The following is a 23,715-nucleotide window of genomic DNA, read 5'->3' on the forward strand; positions in this document are numbered from 1 at the left end:
TTGGCCTTATTTGGTGCTAGCCTGGGTCATGTGACGACAAAATGGTGGAAGCTGTGAGCTTTTTGTAAGCTGAGCATCTCTACCAAGAGCCTGGGAGGAAGAGAGGGAAAAAGAGTGAGATACAGCTGAAATACATCCATGCTCTGAGACAGAGAAGGACAGAGATTCCTGTGCCCCAGTAGTGGTGAGTAGATGGATTTAATGTGATGCAAAATAAAGAAAAAGGAGAAGAGAGAGACGTATTTATTTTCTAGAGACAGGAAGAGAGAAGAGAGGGAGGGGCTGCTGTCATCAGCACTGTGGTCCTGTGTTGCACTGTATTAGGTGGCTCAGCATCCTCCATGGAGCAAAGCAGCTGATGCTGATTTTGTTATACCTATCGTATGCATGCACACGCGTGTGTGTTTGTGTCTGTGTGTGTGGTTCAGCATCAGCAGTAGCTTATGTAATTCATCATTGCTGTTCAGAAATCAGCTATTCTAATCAGCGTTTTTCTTTTTGTCGCATTTGCTAATGCAATCAGATTTGTCTTCTCCCATCTGAAAAAGAAACCAGGATAATTTTAATGTGCGTGAGTGCACTTGACGGTTGGTTTATTTACATCTGTGCCCAATCTGTGCTCATTTGCCGTGTGGACATTTGAATCAGCAGAGAAGAGACGGAGGAGAGGAGAGAGGGAGAAGAATTGGCTGCTGATGATGTAACAGCCTTACCCTCCTCCCTCCCCATCCATCTCTCCGCCTCCTGCTAGAATAGATGGATTATTCACAGCGGAGGAGGAGAGATGTGATGACCTTTACCCTCAACACTCTTCCCACTGCCCTCCCTCTCTCCCCCTCTGCTGTGGTCATTGAAATCCTCCCGGCAGCAATGATAGAGACACAGTCTTTTAAGACAGTGTGCCTGTAGGAAATGGCTTGTGTGTGACTGTGTGTACAGTACTGCCAACTGAGTTCACTCATTGTATGTGTGTATAAACAGACCAACACAAAACACAGTCAGGCTCTCACTGGTACGCCGTATCAAGTCCTAGTATAGGGACTATTGTGGATGATGGATGATGATTCTCCACAGCAATGTAGAGGTTGAAGGACCACAGTAGGGGGATTGTGTCTATGTAACCTGTCAAAGTTACATTTCTATTCACTCCTTGTGGTGCGAACCGCATGCACATGCAAGCACACGTACGCGCACGCACGCGCACACACACACACACTTGCCTCTCCTCTGTTAATTGGTCTGTATTCAGTGTCTCCTGTGTATTGTCTTAAGGTCCCCCTGGGTGATGAAGGGATGGACCTGGAGTCTCACAGTAAGATGAGCTCTGAGGGGGCCGAGGGCAGACCAGGTGAGCCTCAGTAACACCGGCAGCTCTATATGGGATGAAAGGTTGTTATGCCATCATTACTCTGTGGCTGCCTGCAGAACTAAGCTGTCAGTTAATTAGACACACTGAGGTTAGTTACTCATACAGGCGTTAACTCATTCATAATTCGTACACATTTATAAGCTACTTACAGCTATATCATGTTAAGGTCCAAATGTTTTTAATCTTTAGCACAGGTTGGTAGCATTTAAGAGGACAACTAGACAAAATGCAATAACCCTACACACAAGAGAAAAAGAGAGAAAAAGAGAGATATATGGAGCCTTCTAACATTTCCACTGACTCCTCCACTTCCCTCCCTGTAGCCCCTCCCAATTCACTGCCCCTGCAGGGCGCGCCAGGTGGCCCGTCCCAAAGGAAGAAGCTCTCCGCCCCGTGTATCAGCCTCTCATTGGACCAGAGCGAGGATGACGCCCTAGAGACGCCCGACGACCTGGACATTAACGTGGACGACCTGGACACGCCCGACGATGCAGACTATCTGGATTACACCGACAATGAGCTGGACTGGGAGGGTTAGTCAGTCTAGGACCTCCATACTCAACTGGCGGACCGCGGGTCCCGACTACCCACATTTTTTTATTTGATTTTTTACTCGGTTGGGCTTCGACCCCTAGTATCATATTAACACACATATGACATAGAAACGTGTAGAATTGCAGGAAATTAGCTTTAAACAGAAAAAAATGTATCTGTTCCATGCAAAATGTGTAGAATACTGGGAAATTATCTTTAAAATTGTAACATTTTCTCTCCGCCAACAAGAGGGGTGTGAACAGTTTGGGGTCGCATTGGTTGGTGGAGGTTTGTTACTACGCCGATAAATGACCAAATCCATCTAGACCTTTGCCACATAGGACATTTGTGTTACCGGACGTTCCCAATAGTACTTGAGTACCCCTGGTCTAGGAGTACGTCCCAAATGGAACCCTTTAGTGCACTATACAGTAGGGCCATTTCAAACACAGACTAATACACTCAATTAGATATTACGCCACTTGGAAGCTGGAAGTTCAATGAAAATATTACCTAAATTTCTCTGTAATCACATTTTTGTTGTGTAGATTATAAATCGATTTATAGTGCGTCTGTTTTTTCTAATAGCTTTGTTTCTGCCTTTTGCCCAAACCAGAACCCCCAACAGTCAATCGTACCACGGAGAAGGAGCCATGCGAGCCCACATGCAGCGCGGAGGAGGAGCGTCAGGATGGGAAGCTGTGGAGGGCCGTGGTCATCGGAGAGCAGGAACACCGCATTAACATGAAGATCATTGAGCCCTACCAGAGAGTTATCTCCCATGGAGGTACAGGAAAGTTCTGGTCGTTGTTCTGTGTTTTTATACCTCGTTTTATTTTATATACCTCTCTTTTGCCTCCTTTCACTTGATGGGGTCTCCCATACAAAATAGATTTTCATCCCATAGAACGTAATGGGGTTTAATTACAGGATGAAAAAGAAAGATTTAAAGGGCTAATCAGACATAGTGACATACTGATGGCAGATGACAGAGAGAAAAACCAAAAAAAAAGAGAAAGGAAAGAGCAAAACACCGTACCCCACCACCAAGCCTCTCGACAGGGCACTCTTATAAACTGTTGTGGTGTGGATCATATCTGAATATTTCTTTACAAGTGTTGTTTTTCCTTCATCAGGGTACTATGGAAATGGAGTGAACGCCATCATAGTGTTTGCGGCGTGTTTCCTCCCTGACAGCGACAGTGAGGACTACCATGAAGTCATGGAGCATCTCTTCCTGTGAGTTACACCTAGAATCCTCCTCGTCCTCAGAGCTACTGACTTGAATCTATTTCCTGGTCTGAACCCTACACCTTACACCTGACAAATACACCTTATGTTGAAAATATCTTAGAAGATATACTGATTGCATTTTATAGTTTTAGTCTGTATTTCCAATAAAAAAATCCCTTAACCCAGTGAGATCCATCGTTGTATAAATGCAACGTTTCCTAAACTGCTACCTGTACAGGTCCTAAACTAAAACATAATGTCAATCACTACATAGTGCATCTTCTTAGACCCAGATGTATCTCTTAGTAGTATTTGTTATGTGTTGGTATGATTATTGTGGCATCAGAGGAAGGCCCGAAAAATTGCCAAAGACTCCAGCCACCCAAGCCATAGACTGTTCACTCTGCTAACGCCCGACAAACGGTACCAGAGCATCGGCTCTCGGACCAACAGGCTAATTAGTTAATTAATGGTAACCCGGACTATCTGCACTGACTCTATGCACACTCACAAAGACTGTATAAACACTATATACACACTCACACTACACTGACACTCTCACACAAAGCCCACACACATTCACATACTCTATATACACACACACACATAACACACACACACGCATAACACACACACACACGCATACAGACAACACACACACAAACACACTTTTACACTCATCATATGCTGCTGCTACTCTGTTCTTTATTTTACTCTTATTATTATCTATCCTGCCTTCATTTACATATCTACCTCAAATACCTCATACTTGATCTGGTACTGGTACTCCCTGTATATAGCTCCATTCTTGTGTATTTTATTCCTCTTGTGTTACTATTTCTATTTTTATTATAACTTTATAACTCTGCATCGTTGGGAAGGGCTCATAAGCAAGCATTTCACGGTTAAGTCTACAGCCGTTGCATGTGACAAATAACATTTGATTTGATTTGATCAGTAGCTTCTGAAACATTAGAAAGTTGTCCACTTGTCTGAGACCACACTGGTACCCTACACAAGCATATGGTGTAAGCCATCCATGCAAGTACATGACTTTTTTTCCCTGTCTTCTCTAAAATGTAGTGATTATGTAGAAAAAAGGAATTGAGAAACAAACATTCTAACCCAGAGCTAGAGGTAGTTTTGTAAGTGTTGCAGAAGCACAACATTGGGCTTAAAGGGTTGCCAAATTGAGACATTGGCCCACATTCATATACAATGCATTTGGAAAGTATTCAGACTTTTTCCACATTTTGTTACGTTACAGCCTTATTCTAAAATTGATTAAATAGTTATTTTCCCCAATCTACACACAATACCCCATAATGACAAAGCAAAAACAGGTTTTTATAATTTTTTGCAAATGTATTACAAATAAAAACCGGAAATAATACATTTACATATGTGACTGACCGGTTCGATTTGGTGTTATGTAGCAACATTTGAAATGTTTTTTTTTTACATTGGGATAAAAGTAGAGACAGAGCTAGAAAATTGTACATCATACACTACAGTTGAGGAACAATGGGGAAGTAATTCTGCTTTGAAAGTTGATAAACTTTTGAGAAAATGGCCTTTGAATGTTTTGGTACACATACTGGAGAGCTCTTCTTTGTCTACACCCTTTCAGCATGGTTCACACCCTCTTAAGCTTTAGCCCCACCCATCTCTTTAAGGATACGCATGTGAGGCCATGTACTAAACAACCAAAGATTTCAAGACTAAAGGCTGGTTTATTCTACGTGTGTGTTCGTAAATGTTATCTGGAGTGCCAGAGTGTGCTATGGGCATTCATAAACTCAGAGTTGTCAGATTGTCTGTTTGTCAATTCAGAGCGTTTCACTCTTGGAGCGGTCAGAGCGCACACTGAACGCTCTGGCCGAGGAGTAGGGTTGATCAGAGCATTCTGTCCTAACAGCAGCAGTCAAGCTAACTGGCTAATTTGCTAGCTACTTCCAGACGCAAATGAGAGAACAGCTCACTCTGACCATTTAACATTTTACATATTTTTTTAAAGTCATTTAGCAGACGCTCTTATCCAGAGCGACTTACATGAGCAATTAGGGTTAAGTGCCTTGCTCATGGGCACATCGACAGATTTTTCACCTAGTTGGCTCGGGGATTAGAACCAGCGACCTTTCGGTTACTGGCACAACGCTCTTAACCACTAAGCTACCTGCTGCTCCACTTGCCCTAGCAGAGCTGGTTAGGCTGTTTTTATGTTATCCAGAGCGTTGGTGACTGCAACTGTGCCGCTGGCAACAATTTAATTACGCTTTTTTGGCAACGTTTACTGACACCGGCCATATTCAACAGGTGTTGAGCGTTCGTAAATTCGTCAGTTATTCTGCGCTCTGGCACACTCAGACGAGAGTGCTCTGAAATCGGAGTAGATAGCCAGAACGAATTTACCAGCTACGTCTATCAAAAGTTGTCGCAGTGACATCATGAACATTCTATTGAAATGGTTACTTAGTGGAGTCTTTTGTTGAGACGTAGCTAGCTAGCTAAACAATGAACCATTATCCCAACTCATGACGTTACTACCCTGCATGAATCTTCAGGTAGCTAACCAACCAGGTTCAATGTTAGCTAGCTAACATTAGGCTATAACTAGCAAAGCAAATGGCTCTGAGATACAAATAATATTACTAAACAGATCATACACATAACATTAGCTAGCGAGCCAGCTAGCTAACGTTAGCTAGCTAGCTAACAGTACACTTTAGCTTGAAATGAAAACGACTTTGACAAAAGGTAAGCTAGCTAGACTATCTTACCTGTATACATGGATGGACGCTTCTCCCTCTCTGTCACGGATACCATGGTTGGCCTTAGTTTGTAGATGTAACCCGGAGACAGGTTTTTTCTCCATCCCCTTAGCTATCATACTCTAATTCCACTGATTTCAAAACTCGGTCCTCCAGAAAGTGGAGAGCAACACTTATGCAGTTCTACTACGTGATATATATATTTTTAAAGCCGCGTTAGAAAGGATTACCTACACATACTGACCAGCTCAAATAGACAGAAGCGTGCTACATGGCAGACCAATCCGAACTCATCTCTCAGCATTTCCAGCCCATTCATTATCTCAACCAATTATGGCTAGCGGGAAGGTTGCTGTCTTTTTCTGTGGCTAAACCAACTAGGCTCGTAATTTAACAATTGTATTCGTATTTACAGATGGCATACAAGTTTGTTATTAAGGCACATGAAAGTACACATGTTCCAGAAGGCATTTCTGTCAAAAAACGCATTTTGATAAGAAATAAAAGTTTACGTTCAAATGGCTCTCCTGTGAAGTAGTGACGTGTGACATACCCCTAGTTTCCTGAAACGAGTCACATATGTATTTAGACCCTTTACTCAGTACTTTGTTGAAGCACCTTTGGCAGTGATTACAGTCTACAGTCTTCTTGGGTATGACACTACAAGCTTGGCACACCTGTATTTGGGGAGTTTCTCCCATTCTTCTCTGCAGATCCTCTCAAGCTCTGTCAGGTTGGATTGGGAGCGTAGCTGCACAGCTATTTTCAGGTCTCTTCAGAGATGTTAGATCGGGTTCAAGTCTGGGCTTTGGCTGGGCCACTCAAGGACATTCAGAGACTTGTCCCGAAGCCACTCCTGCATTGTCTTGGCTGTGTGCTTAGGGTCGTTGTCCTGTTAGAAGGTGAACCTTCGCCCCAGTCTGAGGTCCTGAATGCTCTGGAGCAGGTTTTCATCAAGGATCTCTCTGTTCTTTTCTCCATTCATCTTTCCCTCGATCCTGACTAGTCTCCCAGTCCCTGCCGCTGAAAAACATCCCCACTGCATGATGCTGCCACCACCATGCTTCACCGTAGGGATGGTGCCAGGTGTCCTCCAGATGTGATGCTTGGCATTCAGGCCAAAGAGTTCAATCTTGGTTTCATCAGACCAGAGAATCTTATTTCTCATGGTCTGAGAGTTCTTTAGGGGCCTTTTGGCAATCTCCAAGCGGGCTGTCGTGCCTTTTACTGAGGAGTGGCTTCCGTCTGGCCACTCTACCATAAAGGCCTGATTGGTGGAGTGCTGCAGAGATGGTTGTCCTTCTGGAAGGTTCTCCCATCTCCACAGAGGAACTCTGGAGCTCTGTCAGAGTGACCATCAGGTTCTTGGTCACCACCCTGACCAAGGCCCTTCTCCCCCGATTGCTCAGTTTGGCCGGGCGGCCAGCTCTAGGAAGAGTCTTTGTGGTTCCAAACTTCTTCCATTTAAGAATGATGGAGGCCACTGTGTTCTTGGGGACCTTCAATGCTGCAGAAATGTTTTGGTACCCTTCCCCAGATCTGTGCCTCGACACAATCCTGTCTCGGAGCTCTAGGACAATTCCGTCGACCTCATGGCTTGGTTTTTGCTCTGACATTCACTGTCAACTGTGGGACCTTAACGTGTGTGCTTTTCCAAATCATGTCCAATCAATTGAATTTACCACAGGTGGACTCCAATCAAGTTGTAGAAACATCTCAAGGATGATCAATAGAAACAGGATGCAGCTGAACTAAATGTCGAGTCTCATAGAAAATGGTCTGAATACTTATGTAAATAAGGTATTTCAACATCTAAAACCTGTTTTCACTTTGTCATTACGGGGTATTGTGTGTAGATTGATGAGGAAATAATTGTATTTTAATCCATTTTGGAATAAGGCTGTAACGTAACAAAATGTGGAAAAAGTAAAGGGGTCTGAATACTTTCCGAATGCACTGTATTGATAGACAAGTTAGAGAGATTGTTTTCCTTCCAAATTCTGCAAATATGGACAACCAAATACTTCAATACTAACTTTGATATCCCCTCTACACAAGAACAGAAATATATATATTTTTAAATGTATGTGTAGTTTATGAGAATACTGCCATTGATGACCATTTATTTTATGGTAAAGAAGTAAGATAGCTCTCGTAATTAAGCCAGAAAGGACAACCAAATATTACTAAAAGTAAATGAGATGTTCTCCATACATAGAAAACCCACAACATTTTAATTATTAATTATTATTATTAACATAGTTGATCCTTTCAAAAATATGTTCTTGATAACAAAATAGAAACATTTGGATCGGTCGAGATGATCAATTTGGCTATTTCAGACAAAATAGGATCTCAGATTTTTATACCATTAGACAATATAAATGCTTTTGATCAATTTTGATGTGATTTTAATGGAATTTCACAGTTTTCTTACCACACATTTATCCTACCATTGAAGCCCAATGTTGCATTTTTGCAACGTTCCAGAAAATTTTAAATAAATACAAAACAGATTATTTTAATAATCAGAGGCCTATTACAAATATTTCTGAAGGGTAATATGTTTTTCCTCATTTGGATCTATGCCTGGGTCTCACAGGGTTAAATGGCAATAATGTTCTAATCTAACCCATGTAGCGCAATCATTCACCAGTATGCTCTGCTCTTTACCTTTACCTGAACATGTTTTAAATCGTACTCTAGGTTAATGATTGATGTGTACCTCCCCTACTGTATGTCCTGCATTCAGGTATGTGATCAGCACGTTGGAGCTGATGGTGGCGGAGGACTATATGATCATCTACCTGAACGGAGCCACACCCCACAGGAGGATGCCTGGACTAGGCTGGCTCAAGAAGTGCTACCAGATGATTGACAGGAGGTCATTTGACATATGGTTGATTTATGGATGAGTGGATGGATGTATTCATTATATTTTTTAGTATGAAAAAGTGTAAGGCCCACAGGATAAAATGTAAAAGGATTTACGTATACTTATTTCCCATGTGGTCAACTGTAATAACATTGTATCATGCCACATCACACAAACATACTCATTATGAAAATGTTGATGAATGTTTGGTTTCAGGCTCAGGAAGAATTTAAAATCCTTCATCATCGTCCACCCGTCCTGGTTTATACGGACCATCCTAGCCATCACTAGGCCCTTCATCAGGTAAACACACACATTAATTACTCTGTTCTAAGTAAAGAAATCTTGGAGTGTATTTCATTACACAGGGATTGAAATGTAGCATGCATGGCCGTAATTTAAGCTGCAAGATAAAGTTAGTATGTGTGTGCATGTCCACTTAGATATGTGTGTACAGTGCTGTGAAAAAGTATTTGCCCCCTTTCAGATTTTCTCTATTTTTGATACTCAATGTTATCAGATCTTCAACCAAAACCTAATATTAGATAAATGGAACCTGAGTATACAAATAAAATAAAATAAAGATACTTTAAAAAATGTATTTCATTAACAAAGTTATGCAACACCCAATTCCCCTGTGTGAAAAAGTAATAGCCCCCTTACACTCAATAACTGGTTGTGCCACCTTTAGCTGCAATGACTGCAACCAAATGCTTCCTGTAGTTGTTGATCAGTCTCTCACATCGCTGTGGAGGAATTTTGTCCCACTCTTGCATGCAGAACTGCTTTAACAGCAACATTTGTGGGTTTTCAAGCACGAACTGCTCATTTCAAGTCCTGCCTCAACATCTCAATTGGGATTAGGTCTGGACTTTGACGAGGCCATTCCAAAACTTCTAATTTGTTGCTTTCTAGCCATTTTCATGTAGACTTGATTGTGTGTTTTGGATCATTGTCTTGCTGCATGACCCAGCTGTGGTTCAGCTTCAGATCACAGACGGATGGCCTGGGTCCCATTATGACATAGGTCCCATTATGCCTGGTGGAAACCAAACACTGCATTCCACAGTAAGAACCTTATACCAACGGTCAAGCATGGTGGTGGTAGGGTGATGGTTTGGGGATGCTTTGCTGCCTCAGGACCTGGACGACTTGCCTTAATAGATCAGATAATTCTACAGGAGAATGTCAGGCCATCCGTCTGTGAGCTGAAGCTGAAGCGTAGCTGGGTCATGCAGCAAGACAATGATCCAAAACACACAATCAAGTCTACATGAAAATGTCTAGAAAGCAACACATTTGAAGTTCTGGAACGGCCTAGTCAAAGTCCAGACCTAATCCCAATTGAGATGTTGTGTTAGGACTTGAAACGAGCAGTTCGTGCTTGAAAACCCACAAATGTTGCTGAGTTAAAGCAGTTCTGCATGGAAGAGTGGGCCAAACGTCCTCCACAGCGACGTGAGAGACTGATCAACAACTACAGGAAGCGTTTGGTTGGAGTCATTGCAGCTTAAAGTGGCACAACCAGTCAGAGTGTAAGGGGACAATTACTTTTTCACACAGGGACATTGCATAACTTTGATAATGAAATAAATGAAATAAGTATGTAATTGTTGTGTTATTTGTTCACTCAGGTTCCCTTTATCGAATATTAGGTTTTGGTTGAAGATCTGATATCATCCAGTATCAAAAACATGCAAAAGTAGAGAAAATTAGAAAGGGGGAAAATACTTTTTCACAGCACTGTATGTGTGTTTTGTCACAGCACCAAGTTCAGCAATAAGATAAAGTATGTGAACAGCCTGGCTGAGCTGCAGGAACTCATCCCCATGGAACACGTCCACATCCCAGAGTGCATCATTAGGTGAGCCCAGTCCACACATCCCCCACTCCTTCCTTTTATTTTCCTTTCATCCTCCTCTCCTCTCCTCTCCTCTCCTCTCCTCTCCTCTCCTCTCCTTTCCTTTCCTTTCCTTTCCTTTCCTCTCCTCTCCTCATTCCATTTCCCCTCCTCTCCTCTGACCTGTAACTGACTCTCTATTTATCTTCTGTTGTCAACTCTCATCCCTAGTCTTGACGAGGAGCTGAAGGAAGCGGCGGTGAGCTCAACGTAAGCATAGACTTTGTCCCTCATTACTATATGGCTGCAGAAACAGAAACTATGTATCCCCACTTCTGTTTTCTCTTAGCCAGACTCCCATTTATCAAATGATCCTGTTTAAGATCAGAAAGGCTTTTATGTTGGATGAGAGCCTACTCCACTACAGTGGGTTTGCTCCGACCACTTTCATACTGTAATTATATGAAAATGTGATAAATGTTTCTCGAAACGCATTTGTCAGCCACATCAACAAACCATAGATTACGATATGATTAATAATGGTGATATATCACAGATGGTAAATTATGAGAGAATTCTGAGAACATGATGTAGAATTCCAATGAGAAACATATTCATTTGATCATATTTGGCTCTGCCTTCCTGACAAAAGACACATACATACCATGGATTCAATATGCCCCACAAAATGTAGCCAATGACATATTTAACACTGCACCCCAGATTCCCGTCTGACATTTACTCTTTCTCTTCCTTTCTTTCTTCTACAGAGTGAGCAGTTTCCTCCAGGGACCCGAGCCGACGTCAGGGAGACCAGAGTAAGTAAGACCACTAAAGCTACTTGTTTAAGTGCAGTCTGAAGAGAGATGGCCTTGTCTGGCTTGTCTGTCCTTCATATAAACACTCTAACAGTGCATCCCACATGGCACCCTATTCCCTATATAGTACACTACTGGGCCCTGGTCAAAAGTAGGGCACTTTAAAGGGGAATAGGGTGCCATGTGGGACGCATGCTCTAACATGAATGCCTGTTTCCTTGGCTTCTCTTCCTCTGCAGAGCCGATAAAACCAACGCGAGCAGCTCCTAGACAAAGTGGCATTCAACAACAGTGGAAATTAATGCTTGCCTCGAAATGGAATGTCACATTGTTTTAAAACTCATGATTGTTTTGTACGCTGGATGCAGTAAGACAGATGTAAGGTATTTTCCTGTGTGTTTGTCAGACGTGGAGTCGACTATGAAGACACTCCATAATCCCTGTTAGCACTCAGACGTAAATCCTATAAGACCACTGTAAAATCCATCTACAACACCTCTGACAGACCATAGATTAGCATGTGGGGTTTCTTAATCTTGGTCTTTGGGACCCACTGGGTGCACCGTTTTGTTTCTTCCCAGCACTAACATACCTGGTAGCACACCAAGGTCTTGATTAGTTAATCAGGTGTGTTAGTGCTGGGTTGGAACAAAAATGTGCACTCGTGGGTTGCCCAGGACCAGTATTAATAATCCCCTGGATGAGACTACTAGGATACTTGACACAGTTAATCCACATACCATGATAGTTTGTTAAGAACATAATTATAATGTGGTCACTCACAGTGCAGTACACACGTCCATTCTTAGCATCAAAGTTTTAATGTTGTACTTTGGTAATAATGCATGAGAAGCAGTGAAGCACTAATATTGTCCATCTGGGATTTAGACAAGTCATTATGTCCTTGAGACAATATCACATCAATGATGCTACGTCAAAATCAATCTGACATATCTATGGCATGCTAAAATCCAGTCCCCTTAGGAAACGACCAAGTAACGCGTCTCAATCTTTTTTTAGATCTTAAAATCATTTGGATTTTGATGAAAGTGTTTGACAGATAAATCCCTAGATGTTTTCACTTTGAATCAATCTGAAGTACAGTGGATGCCATGAGTAACCACAGAAATATAATGAATTATATTTATATGTGTGTAACTAAGTGAAAATGTGTGAAAAAAACCTATCAGTACATTGTGAGAGCATGTCCTTTCAGATGCCTGTCCTGTGAGAGTTGAGCGTGCTGTGTGTGTTGTGTGTGTGCCCTCAATGTGTTTCCGTCAGACATCCTACATATTCACCATCTAGGGCTCTTGTCTCTTCAGCTTATCCTGCACCAAACAGGATATGACCTCAGAGGAGGCCAGAGAGAGAAGTGAGGGTCTCTGTAAAGCACAATATCGCATCCTGTGTGTGTCTGTGTGTGTGTGCGTGTATCAATGCATGCTTCCTCATAGATTATTGATGGCTCTTTGACCCAGGGGTCTTCTACATTGTGTGTAAGATGTGTTATATGATGGAACACTATATCAATAAATACAGTTTTACTCCGAGCATTGCTCCTGTGCTTTTCCTCATGTGACATCTATCCATCTCTGCCAAATTCAGTTGCATTCATTTTTTAATTAAATAGCCAGTGTTGGATTTCCAAAATTATTAGCTTGTTAGTCATACTTGAAGGTCATTGACCTTTCTATCACAACACCAGGGTCATATTCATTAGGGCATGCAATTGAAAACGTTTTAAAATGGTTTGCAATAAATAATAAAACACATTTCTTATTAGATAAGTACAGGTTGTCCCTCCCTGTTTTCTTCCCTTTGGTTCAGCCCATTTGTGTGTCTCTATTAGTGTTATCACAAATCATTTCTTCAAATTCAATTAAACTTTATTTGAATAACAACACTAAATATTTTCTAATCAAAAGTCAATGACTGCAAACTAATTATACAAAGACAAGTGGCAAAACCATAACTCTGATTTAAAGTGTTAGGACTCTACTCTATCAGCGTTACAGCTTGATTTAAATGTAAAGGCAATGTTCCCGAGTTAGCAGAGACTGCATTCACGGTAAACGCTGCATATGTCGGCTCAATCGGAAATTACCTTTACATTTCTATAGTGCAATTTGTAACGCTTCATCGGTTCCAGATTGAATAGAGCCGTATTAAACTTCAAAACCACCACAATTACAAAGAGGAGTAACACCATTTTGAAACTGATTTTACGACAAATAGGATCTTGTTTTACAGGGGTCATGGTTGAAGCCACACGCAAAATAAACCAAAGACACAACAAAATAAAATATACATTTCCCATAAATGTTAAAAATAACATACACAGTTTTGTGAATGAACAGCATTTGTTTTAAACACCGCTCAGCATGAAATAGCTATTCATTCTTGTTATAACTGAATATCAAAGGAGGACAAATAAGATGGGACGCAAGCCCTGAGGGAAAGATAGAGTCAGAGAGAAAAAGGAAGAAAGACAGGTAGAAAGAAAGGAACTGTAGAAAGAAAAATCACTCTTCAGCGAAATGTATAGCTCTCATCATCGTACTCCAGCTCATCGTCATTATCATTCCCTGGCTGTCCGTACCTGAACTTCCTGTAGACCGTTCCATCCTGACCCATGTACACAATATCCTCATCATCATCCTCATCTTCCTCATCCTTATCCCCGCGGCGCTCGGTGAGATCCACCAACTGGGCCTCGCGGAAATGCCCGCTGGAACTGGCGTGCCCGCCGGATGTGGTATTATGACGCCCGCCTCCGTGCCACCCGCCACCCAGCTTCTCGTAGCCACGGGGGGCTGTGATGGGGTCGGGGAGGGAGGGGATCTTGGAGCGGGAGCGTCGGATGAGGAAGACTACGGTACCCAGGCCCAGCAGGAGTAGGATGGAGGTGGTGATGAAGAGTGCCATGTTCCCGGATGACACCACTTCGTCATTGCGGAAGGCCAGGTTAGTGCTGAGGACGCACTCCCCTGTAGACCGGAGAAAAAGACAACGAACATGTGATAGGGTGGGTGAACACATGAACATGATGCTTGTTGCTATAAACTCATTCCAGACCTGCGTTTAAATAAAGTCTGTCAAATACTTTTAGCGTTTGCTTTAACCTGGCTGGATTGCCAGATTGGTGAGGTTTGCACTTTTTGCATCTATTCTATTGGTTCCTTTGCACCAGGTAAGCTCAATCAAGCACAGCTAAAGTATTTTGAATGATTTCATATAGTATTTGAACTCTGGTCTGCCCTGAGCCCACCTCTTGTCTCGGTGCAGTTGCAGCACTCCTGCTGCTGCGCTGTGGAATCTCCCTCTACTGGCAGGTCGTTCTGACAGCAGAGCAGACAGCGCCCCCCGGCTGTGAGGATGGCATGGGCAGGACAAATGGTGCAGTTGTATGGACCAGGTCCCATACAGTCCAGACAGGAACTGTCACAGTCCTCACAATCCTGGCCAGAAGACCACAAGGGGATAGGCTGTCACACAAACAGGGTGAATCTCAAAAGTATTTTCCTTGATTCCTTGACAAAGAAACGGGGTGAGTCTCAATTCTATATCCTTGATTCCTTGTGTCCTCTCTCCTTGCCGCCTTCTCAGAATGGTTCTACCCTTGGACCTTCTCCAATGCATTTTGAGAAGGAGTCAAGGAGAGAAGACATGAGGAATCAGCACACAGGCCCCACCTCAATTAACTCCTAACCCCGCTACTTTCTATAATGCACTTGTGCAGATGTGAAAGGACAAGGTAAGTTTAAGTCAAGGGTGCAGAGCACAGGTCCTTGAGAGCCACAAACCTGCCTTTTAACTAGGGACACATTTCTACCCGGTAACCAGGTACCGCTCTCCAGACAAACAACACTAACAACCATCGATCAAACAAGTTTATTGTAATCAATCATTTAACACTGCACTCATTTCTGTATTGGCATCAGGACGTATATAACTGTATTTGTGACATCAGGGAGTGTGTCATGCCTGACATGTGTGACTAACATGAAGTACATTATACAGTACAGAGATAGAGTAGTGGTGAGTAATGGGTATTAGTGGTTACCTGTAGCATGGGGTATTGACCCATGTTGCAGTGGGACTCACACATTCCGTCTGACAGCGTGTAGCCCATGTGACACGAGTCACACGCCTGAGATCCTTTTCCTGGAAATATAGGACAATTACATTGTTGGGCACTTGTACTGTACCATAGATGGCATGACATTACAGTGCATAGTTTTTCTTTCCTGCTGGATTTAGTTTGCCAATTTAAAGACACAACCCAGCGAACAGATAACGTTCTGAGAACTGTATGTTTCTTAGAGCTTGGTGAGAGTGTGATTGTCCTATGGTTATTTTGCATACAACCTTCCCACAACTTTCTGGGAATGGTGCAGGACAGTTGATTGGCTTTGGAACGTGACAAATACAAAAATGTTATTGGTATTTCATTACTTTAACATAATTTTTCCTAAAAGTTTAAACATTGTTGCATTTAATTTCAATTTTGGTCATGATCTAAGAACATTCTCCAACTGGTTTGACACTGGGAATGTTCTCAAATAGTTCAGAGAATGTTAAGAATCAACGTTCTTCTGAGGGAATTTCAATCTTTCAGGATAACGTTTCCTACAGGTTTCCTCATGGTTCTATTTAAAGTAATGTTCTCAAATTGTTCCAAGAACGTTAAGAGACAACGTTCCTCTGTGGGAATTTCAGTACGTTAGCATAACGTTTTCTACCGGTTTCCTCGTGGTTCTATTTAAAATCATGTTCTCAGAACGTTCAGAGATTATTAAGCAACAACTTTCTTCTGTGGGAATTTCCAGCCAGGTCACCCGTGGTACAAATCAATATTCAACGTCCATCAATATCTGAAGATGTTGGGAGATTACGTGGAAACCAGCCACTAGAGGCATTAGTGAGCTCTGTTACCTTCAAGTAGATTTCGGTTTTGCTAGGGCATTGTGGACAGGGATGGCAGATGGACATAAGCATCTGCCTTTGGTTCCAAAGATTGAATGTTCGAATCCAGCTATACTAAGTTGTTTTTGAGATTTTTGTTTTAAGCCTATCCCAAACCTTAACCCTTATCTTAACCATTCAGAGTTAATACCTAAACTTAACCTTAAAACACTTCAACAATGGAACAACTTCAAAATGTGACATTTGAGAAACATGGATGAACGTCTTACTCCGACGTTAGACTGTGAGAGCTTGTTGGGAATTTCAGTACTTCAGCATAACGTTTTCTGCAGGTTTCCTCATGGTTCTATTTAAAGTGATGTTCCCAGAACATTAAGAAAACTTTCCATAAAAAACACAAGAAAACATTCAAAATGTATGGCTTCGTTCGCAGAACCAATGGGAAACCAAAAACATACGTTCCCACAACTTCCAAGGAACCAAATGTGCTAGCTGGGAAATCTGTCTTGTTGTTCTGTGTTTTAGGAATAGGTCGATATTCAATCACTTGTTAATGCCAAAAACAGATCGATTTACTTTTCCCAAACCAGATTAAGTCTAATTCTGGACTAAAACATATGCTCAATTAAAAATCTCCATAGAAAGTGCCTTTCAGTCCTGGAATAGGCTTAATCTGCATCCAGGTCCGGGAAACAGCCCCTTAATGATTATGGTAACAAGTATTTACTGGGTTCCAAAGTATCTTATGTGATCCAACTGTGAAAAACAGAGACTAAGACAGAGACACACACACAGGTCTCTCGTCCTCCCTACCTGAGCAGGTTCTGCAGCTGGAGTGACAGGGCTCACAGGTGTGGTGCTGGCTGTCCTGGTAGTGGCCCTGGGGACAGCTGGAGTGACAGTGTCCCTGTTTCCTCAGGTAGAGCAGTCCATCTGCACAGTTCAGACAGTCATCCGCCCTGCTCCCGGAACACTCACCACAGCTCGGGTCACACCTCTCACACGTCCTCGAGGTCATGTTTCCATAGTAACTGCGAGACAGTGCAAGTCAGACAGGGACACCGATCAGGGACAGTGTGAGTAGGTGTGTTGGGATGTGTGGCTGTTTATAGGTGTTTGTGTATGTGTGTGTTTGTGTGTGTGTGTCTGTGTGAGACTGTGACTATTTATATGTGTGTGTCTGTGTGTGTGGATGCGTGTCACTGTTTATAGGCGTCTGTGTAGGAGATGTGTACCAATATTTGCTTCTAATACACCAGATGTATGTCCTTGAACCGATTATTTATAAATCCCACACAGTAGAAATTATAAGGACAGGGACATTTCAAACTGTGTCTCCATGGGAAGCCATCTTAACTACCTTCACTTGGCTTCAATGCACTACTGAGTCTTCACATAGGAAAGTATTCAGACCCCTTTTTCCACATTTTGTTACAGCCTTATTCTAAAATTGATGAAATAAATGTTTTCCCTCAATCTACACACAATATACCATAATGACAAAGTGAAAACAAGTTCTTAGAATTTTTTCCAAATGTATTAAAAATAAAAACAGAAATACTTTATTTACATAAGTATTCAGATCCTTTGCTATGAGACTCAAAATTGAGCTCAGGTGCATCCTTTTTCCATTGATCATCCTTGAGATGTTTCTACATTTTACATTTTAGTCATTTAGCAGACGCTCTTATCCAGAGCGACTTACAGTTAGTGAGTGCATACATATTTTTTTTTCTTCATACTTTCTACAACTCGATTGGAGTCTACCTGTAGTAAATTCAATTGATTGGACATGATTTGGAAAGGCACACATCTGTCTATATAAGGCCCCACAGTTGACAGTGCATGTCATAGCAAAAACCAAGCCATGAGGTCGAAGGAATTGTCCGTAGAGCTCTGAGACAGGATTGTGTCGAGGCATAGATCTGGTGAAAGGTACCAAAACATTTCTGCAGCATTAAAGGTCCCCTTGAACACAGTGGCCTCCATCATTCATAAATGGAAGAAGTTTGGACCCACCAAGACTCTTCCTAGAGCTGGCCGCCCGGCCAAACTGAGCAATCGAGGGAGAAGGGCCTTGGTCAGGGAAGTGACCAAGAACCCAATGGTCACTCTGACAGAGCTCCAAAGTTCCTCTGTGGAGATGAGAGAACCTTCCAGAAGGACAACCATCTCTGCAGCACTCCACCAATCAGGCCTTTATGGTAGAGTGGCCAGACAGAAGCCACTCCTCAGTAAAAGGCACATGACAGCCCACTTGGAGATTGCCAAAAGGCCCCTAAAGGACTCTCAGACCATGAGAAACAAGATTATCTGGTCTGATGAAACCAAGATTGAACTCTTTGGCCTGAATGCCAAGCGTTACGTCTGGAGGAAACCTGGCACCATCCCTGCGGTGAAGGATGGTGGTGGCAGCATCATTCAGTGGGGATGTTTTTCAGCAGCAGGGACTGGGAGACTTGTCAGGATCGAGGGAAAGATGAACGGAACAAAGTACAGAGAGATCATTGATGGGCGGCAGGTAGCTTAGTGGGTAAGAGCGTTGTGCCAGTAACCGAAAGGTCGCTGGTTCTAATCCCCGAGCCGACTAGGTGAAAAATCTGTCGATGTGCCCTTGAGCAAGGCACTTAACCCTAATTGCTCATGTAAGTCGCTCTGAATAAGAGCGTCTGCTAAATGACGTAAATGTAATGAAAACCTGCTCCAGAGTGCTCAGGACCTCAGACTGGGGCGAAAGTTCACCTTCCAACAGGACAACGACCCTAAGCACACAGCCAAGACAACACTAGAGTGGCTTCGGGACAAGTCTCTGAATGTCCTTGAGTGGCCCAGCCAGAGCCCGGACTTGAACCCAATCAAACATCTCTGGATAGACCTGAAAATAGCTGTGCCGCGACGCTCCCCATCCAACCTGACAGAGCTTGAGAGGATCTGCAGAGAAGAATGGGAGAAACTCCCCAAATACAGGTGTGCCAAGCTTGTAGCGTCATACCCAAGAAGACTCGAGGCTGTAATAGCTGCCAAAGGTGCTTCAACAAAGTACTGAGTAAACGGTCTGAATACTTCTGTAAATGTGATATTTCAATTTCTAAAAACATGTTTTTGCTTTGTCATTATGGGGTATTGTGTGTACATTTATGAGGGAAAAAAACTAATTTAATCCATTTTAGAATAAGGCTGTAACGTAACAAAATGTGGTAAAAATTAAGGGGTCTGAATACTTTCCGAATGCACTGTATAAAGTCATTGGTGTGTCCCAATGCTTGTAGGTGTGTGTTTGGGAAACATGTCACGGCAATAAATATCCGTTGTGACCATTTGTGTGCATTTTGTAACCTCTTTGAGATATTAAACGGGGCATCAATTTAACGGCACATTAATTTAACCCTCTCAATCATGCCTGCTCAAATACAACCGGGTCTAATTAGCATTTATCAGGGCATATGAAGGGCCATTTAAATCTCAAGACAAGTAATGGGCTCAGTTGTGAGCTCCATTGTTATTCAATGGAATGTACCTGTTGTCTGAGGTCTCAATATATTATACAGCACAGAAGACACAGTGTGCGTGAAACAACACAATATGATGAATGGTCTGCCCAGACTCCATTGGTCCAGGTCCGATGGAGCATGGTGACGCAACACTAACATTTTGAGTTTGTGAGTTGCTATACATGGGCCACATATACTGGAGTTAATGTTAACTGTTAAAAAATTATAGCATTGTCATAAATAATATAAGTTGTTTTGGATAAAATAAAATGGATAAAATAACTATGCGACCATATCCTAACATTATCTTCCAAAGTCAAAGTGACAGATAAATAACAATACTATAATTATACCTTATCTGGCAGGTGTCCACACACTCCTTGCCCTCTCTGAATAGGTGGTCCTTGCAGCTGAGACACTCGTGGCTTTGTCTGCCCATGCAGGTGAGACAGGCTGGGTGACATGCTTCACATCTCTGGCCTGACTCCTCTTGGTAGAACCCAGTAGGACAGATGTCCATGCAGGTACCATCTGCACACACACACCCACACGGATGAGCGTACACACACACACACACAAGCACACGCACGTGCACATGCACAAACACACACACTAATCATTCAACATGAAATGGTGTCTCAGGCCAAATTAACAATTTCTGTTCACGACGGCTGGCGTGGAAAAGTGTCTTGTTTGTTACATCTGCTACTGCTACTCATGAATTAAACATCTAAACCAGGGGTGTCAAACATAGGGTCTAATCCGGCCGGCGGGTGGTTTGAGTAAAAAAAAAATATATAAATATATATATATTTTTTTAAGGGGGAAACTAACTCAATATACTTCAAAAAGACTCAAACCAAATCAGAACTGTGTAGAAATGATAATGGACCTATATTCATACAGTTTCTTGACTGTCCAGCTCGCTAATAATCACTAGACAGTCAGGGAGCATCAACAATTCCAAAAATGATGGTTAGAGGACTATTTTTAGCTAATTTTGTCGGCAAGGAAATATAACACATTATCAGTGTGGCCCTTCCGGGCCTCAATGAAAACCGAATGGCAAAATGAGTTCGTCACCCCTGTTCTAAACAAAATAAACTTTCAGTGACTGTTTTTTCTCTTCTCTTCTATTCTTAGCATTGCACTGTGTCTTATCTACAGCTAGCATAACACTGGTGTCTGATCAGGGATTGAGAAATGAGAATGACTCCACTCACTCAGTATAAAATGGTTCTGGTTGCAGCTCAGACAGTGGCTCTTGCCTGGCCCGTTGCACTGCTGGCAGTACTTGTGGCATGGGTGGCATTCTCCATCCTGGTCAGTGTAGTGGCGGGGGGTGCACCTGTTGACCAGGGGGTCACAGTGTCCATGGGCGTCCACTCTCTGACCCTCTCTGCAGCTGGAGCAGGAGCCAGCGTGGGGCCCCGAGCACGTGAGACAGGAGCCATCGCAGTCTGGAAAAAGTTAGCACAGAGAAACTAGATATCACACAGAAACCAGATATGTCACAGCACTGGGTTGCATGGAATCTACATTACCTAGTCAAGAGTCTAAATTACCTATAGTACACTGGAGAAGTGCATACTTTTCCCCTTGTGGTTGGTTTTCTTTATTTGGTAGGGCACAAACTTGTAAAGGGTTTAAAGGGATCTCAGTCCTAAAATACTTAGGAACCACTGTGTCAAGATCTAAGCCTCCTCACCTTTGCACTGCCCAGTCCTGCTGTCCCTATAGGTGTGGGAGGGGCAGTTCGGCAGACAGGCTCCGTTGTGCAGGGTAGCCTCTGGGTCTGCACAGGAGTCACAGTCGTCCCCGTCCGGACCATCACACTGGGCACAGTCAGGGTGACAGCGGACACACACATCCTGCTCAGAGTCCTGGAAGAACCTCTCGGGACAGTCCACCACACAGCGGCCCTCGTAGAGGAAGTGGTACTCCTCACAGCCTGGGGGGGGGAGAGAGAGAGAGAGAGAGAAAGGAGACTGATGGATTAAGAGAGGGAATTTCTTGTTCCCTGTCTGGCTACCTATTGATTTTAATATCTCTTCTTCTCTCTTTGCCCTTTATCTGGATAACATGTGAAATGCTTGATAGTGTATGTGATCTCAACAGAGAGGTATATTTTCTGGGTGATTTAAATATTGACTGGCTTTCATCAAGCTGCCCACTCAAGAAAAAGCTTCAAACTGTAACTAGTGCCTGCAACCTGGTCCAGGTTATCAGTCAACCTACCAGGGTAGTTACAAACAGCACAGGAATTAAATCATCAACATGTATTGATCACATTTTTACTAATGCTGCAGAAATGTCCTTTAAAGCAGTATCCAAATCCATCGGATGTAGTGATCACAATATAGTAGCCATATCTAGGAAAACCAAAGTTCCAAAGGCTGGGCCTAATATAGTGTATAAAGAATGTTTGTTGGTCTGTGGTGTGTAATGAGGAGCAACCAGCCGCTGCACTTGACACATTTATGAAATTGCTTATTCCAGTTACTAATAAGCATGCACCCATTAAGAAAATGACTAAAAACCTTAAAATCGCCTTGGATTGATGAGGAATTGAAAAATGGTATGGTTAAGAGAGATGAGGCAAAAGGAATGGCAAATAAGTCTGGCTGCAAAACCGATTGGCAAACGTACTGCAAATTGAGAAATCATGTGACTAAACTGAATAAAAGGAAGAATAAACTATACTATGAAACAAAGACAAATGATATAAAGAATGATAATAAAAAGCTTTGGAGCACCTTAAATACAATTTTGGGCAAAAAGGCAAACTCAACACCATTTCATCATTCATTGAATCAGATGGCTCACTCATCACAAAACCCACTGAAATTGGCAATTCATTTAATGATTTTTTTCATTGGCATGTTTGGCATACTTTGGCATGACATGCCAGCAACAAACGCTGACACTACACATCCAAGTACCGTATTTTCCGCACTATAAGGCGCACCGGATTATAAAGCGCACCTTCAATGAATGGCCTATTTTAGAACTGTTTTCATATATAGGGCGCACCGGATTATAAGGCGCATAGAATAGAAGATACTGCAGTCAAACGTTTGACTGGGGTTGCGTTATGCATCCACTAGATGGAGCTGTGCTAAAGGGAATGTCAACAAAACTGTCAGATAAAGTCAAACTTTATTAAGCATTCTGACAACTCTGTTCACTCCCATGGTAACGTTGTTCAAAGTTAATGTGCATATTAACAATATCTCCCAGCCTTGCTCACTCTTCTCCCAAACGTGGAGGGGAACTTTTCCCTGATTCAGTAAACACGTAGTAAAAGAAACAGTCTGATACCACTAAATCAAACGTTAGTGCATAACTCAACACTGTTCAGTTACGTATAACACGTAAAGCTCACTTTTTCAGTTCATTCCCCGTCCACGAATCCCTCGAATTCTTCTTCTTCAGTGTCCGAATTGAACAGTTGGGCGACTACGGCATCCAACCTGCCCGGCTCCCTCTCGTCATTATCAGAGTCAGTGTCGCTGCTGTTGCCTGGCAGTTCAGAGATTATTCCTGCCTTCGTGAAAGCTTTGACCACAGTTGAGACTGATATATCAGCCTAGGCATCCACGATCCATTGGCAGATAGTGGCGTAAGTCGCCCGGCGCTGTCTCCCCGTCTTGGTGAACGTGTGTTCGCCTTCTGTTATCCACTGCTCCCACGCAGCTCGCAGTCTAGCTTTGAACGCCCTGTTGACACCAATATCTAGCGGCTGGAGTTCTTTAGTTAATCCACCCGGAATGACGGCAAGCTCCGGAATTAGTTTGCTTCACTTGTTTTTTGACAGCATCGGTGATATGGGCGCGCATTGAGTCGTAGATCAAT

General features: G+C 42.6%; 2 protein-coding genes across 4 annotated transcripts in view; one reads left to right on the forward strand and one right to left on the reverse strand.

Moving 5' to 3' along the window:
* Nucleotides 1-18: 18 nt before the first annotated feature.
* LOC121582813 (protein prune homolog 2-like) lies at nt 19-12,993 on the forward strand. 3 transcript variants are annotated; one of them, XM_041898927.1, is made up of 11 exons: nt 19-184; nt 1,250-1,348; nt 1,693-1,902; nt 2,520-2,696; nt 3,040-3,142; nt 8,660-8,791; nt 8,999-9,085; nt 10,548-10,646; nt 10,854-10,892; nt 11,393-11,440; nt 11,680-12,993. In XM_041898927.1, exons 2-11 carry the CDS (start codon nt 1,294-1,296, stop codon nt 11,708-11,710), a joined length of 981 nt encoding a protein of 326 aa, XP_041754861.1. In that variant the 5' UTR covers nt 19-184; nt 1,250-1,293; the 3' UTR covers nt 11,711-12,993. The 3 variants fall into 3 exon arrangements, with proteins under 3 accessions (XP_041754861.1, XP_041754860.1, XP_041754863.1); XM_041898926.1 differs by having other exon boundaries at nt 1,273-1,348; XM_041898929.1 differs by having other exon boundaries at nt 1,273-1,348; nt 2,520-2,690.
* Nucleotides 12,994-13,333: 340 nt separating this feature from the next.
* The window catches only part of pcsk5a (proprotein convertase subtilisin/kexin type 5a), a 43,968-nt gene continuing 33,586 nt past the window's right edge, over nt 13,334-23,715 (reverse strand). The window contains exons 33-39 of the mRNA XM_045225452.1: nt 21,569-21,811; nt 21,084-21,320; nt 20,214-20,391; nt 17,183-17,400; nt 15,507-15,607; nt 14,712-14,901; nt 13,334-14,430 (exon numbers count right to left, since the gene is read on the reverse strand). Of these exons, the coding sequence (XP_045081387.1) occupies nt 13,973-14,430; nt 14,712-14,901; nt 15,507-15,607; nt 17,183-17,400; nt 20,214-20,391; nt 21,084-21,320; nt 21,569-21,811 (1,625 nt within the window). The 3' untranslated portion in view covers nt 13,334-13,972. The remainder of the gene's footprint in view (nt 14,431-14,711; nt 14,902-15,506; nt 15,608-17,182; nt 17,401-20,213; nt 20,392-21,083; nt 21,321-21,568; nt 21,812-23,715) is intronic.

This window comes from Coregonus clupeaformis, chromosome 15, assembly GCF_020615455.1.
Source record: "Coregonus clupeaformis isolate EN_2021a chromosome 15, ASM2061545v1, whole genome shotgun sequence".
Classification (NCBI taxonomy): domain Eukaryota; kingdom Metazoa; phylum Chordata; class Actinopteri; order Salmoniformes; family Salmonidae; genus Coregonus; species Coregonus clupeaformis.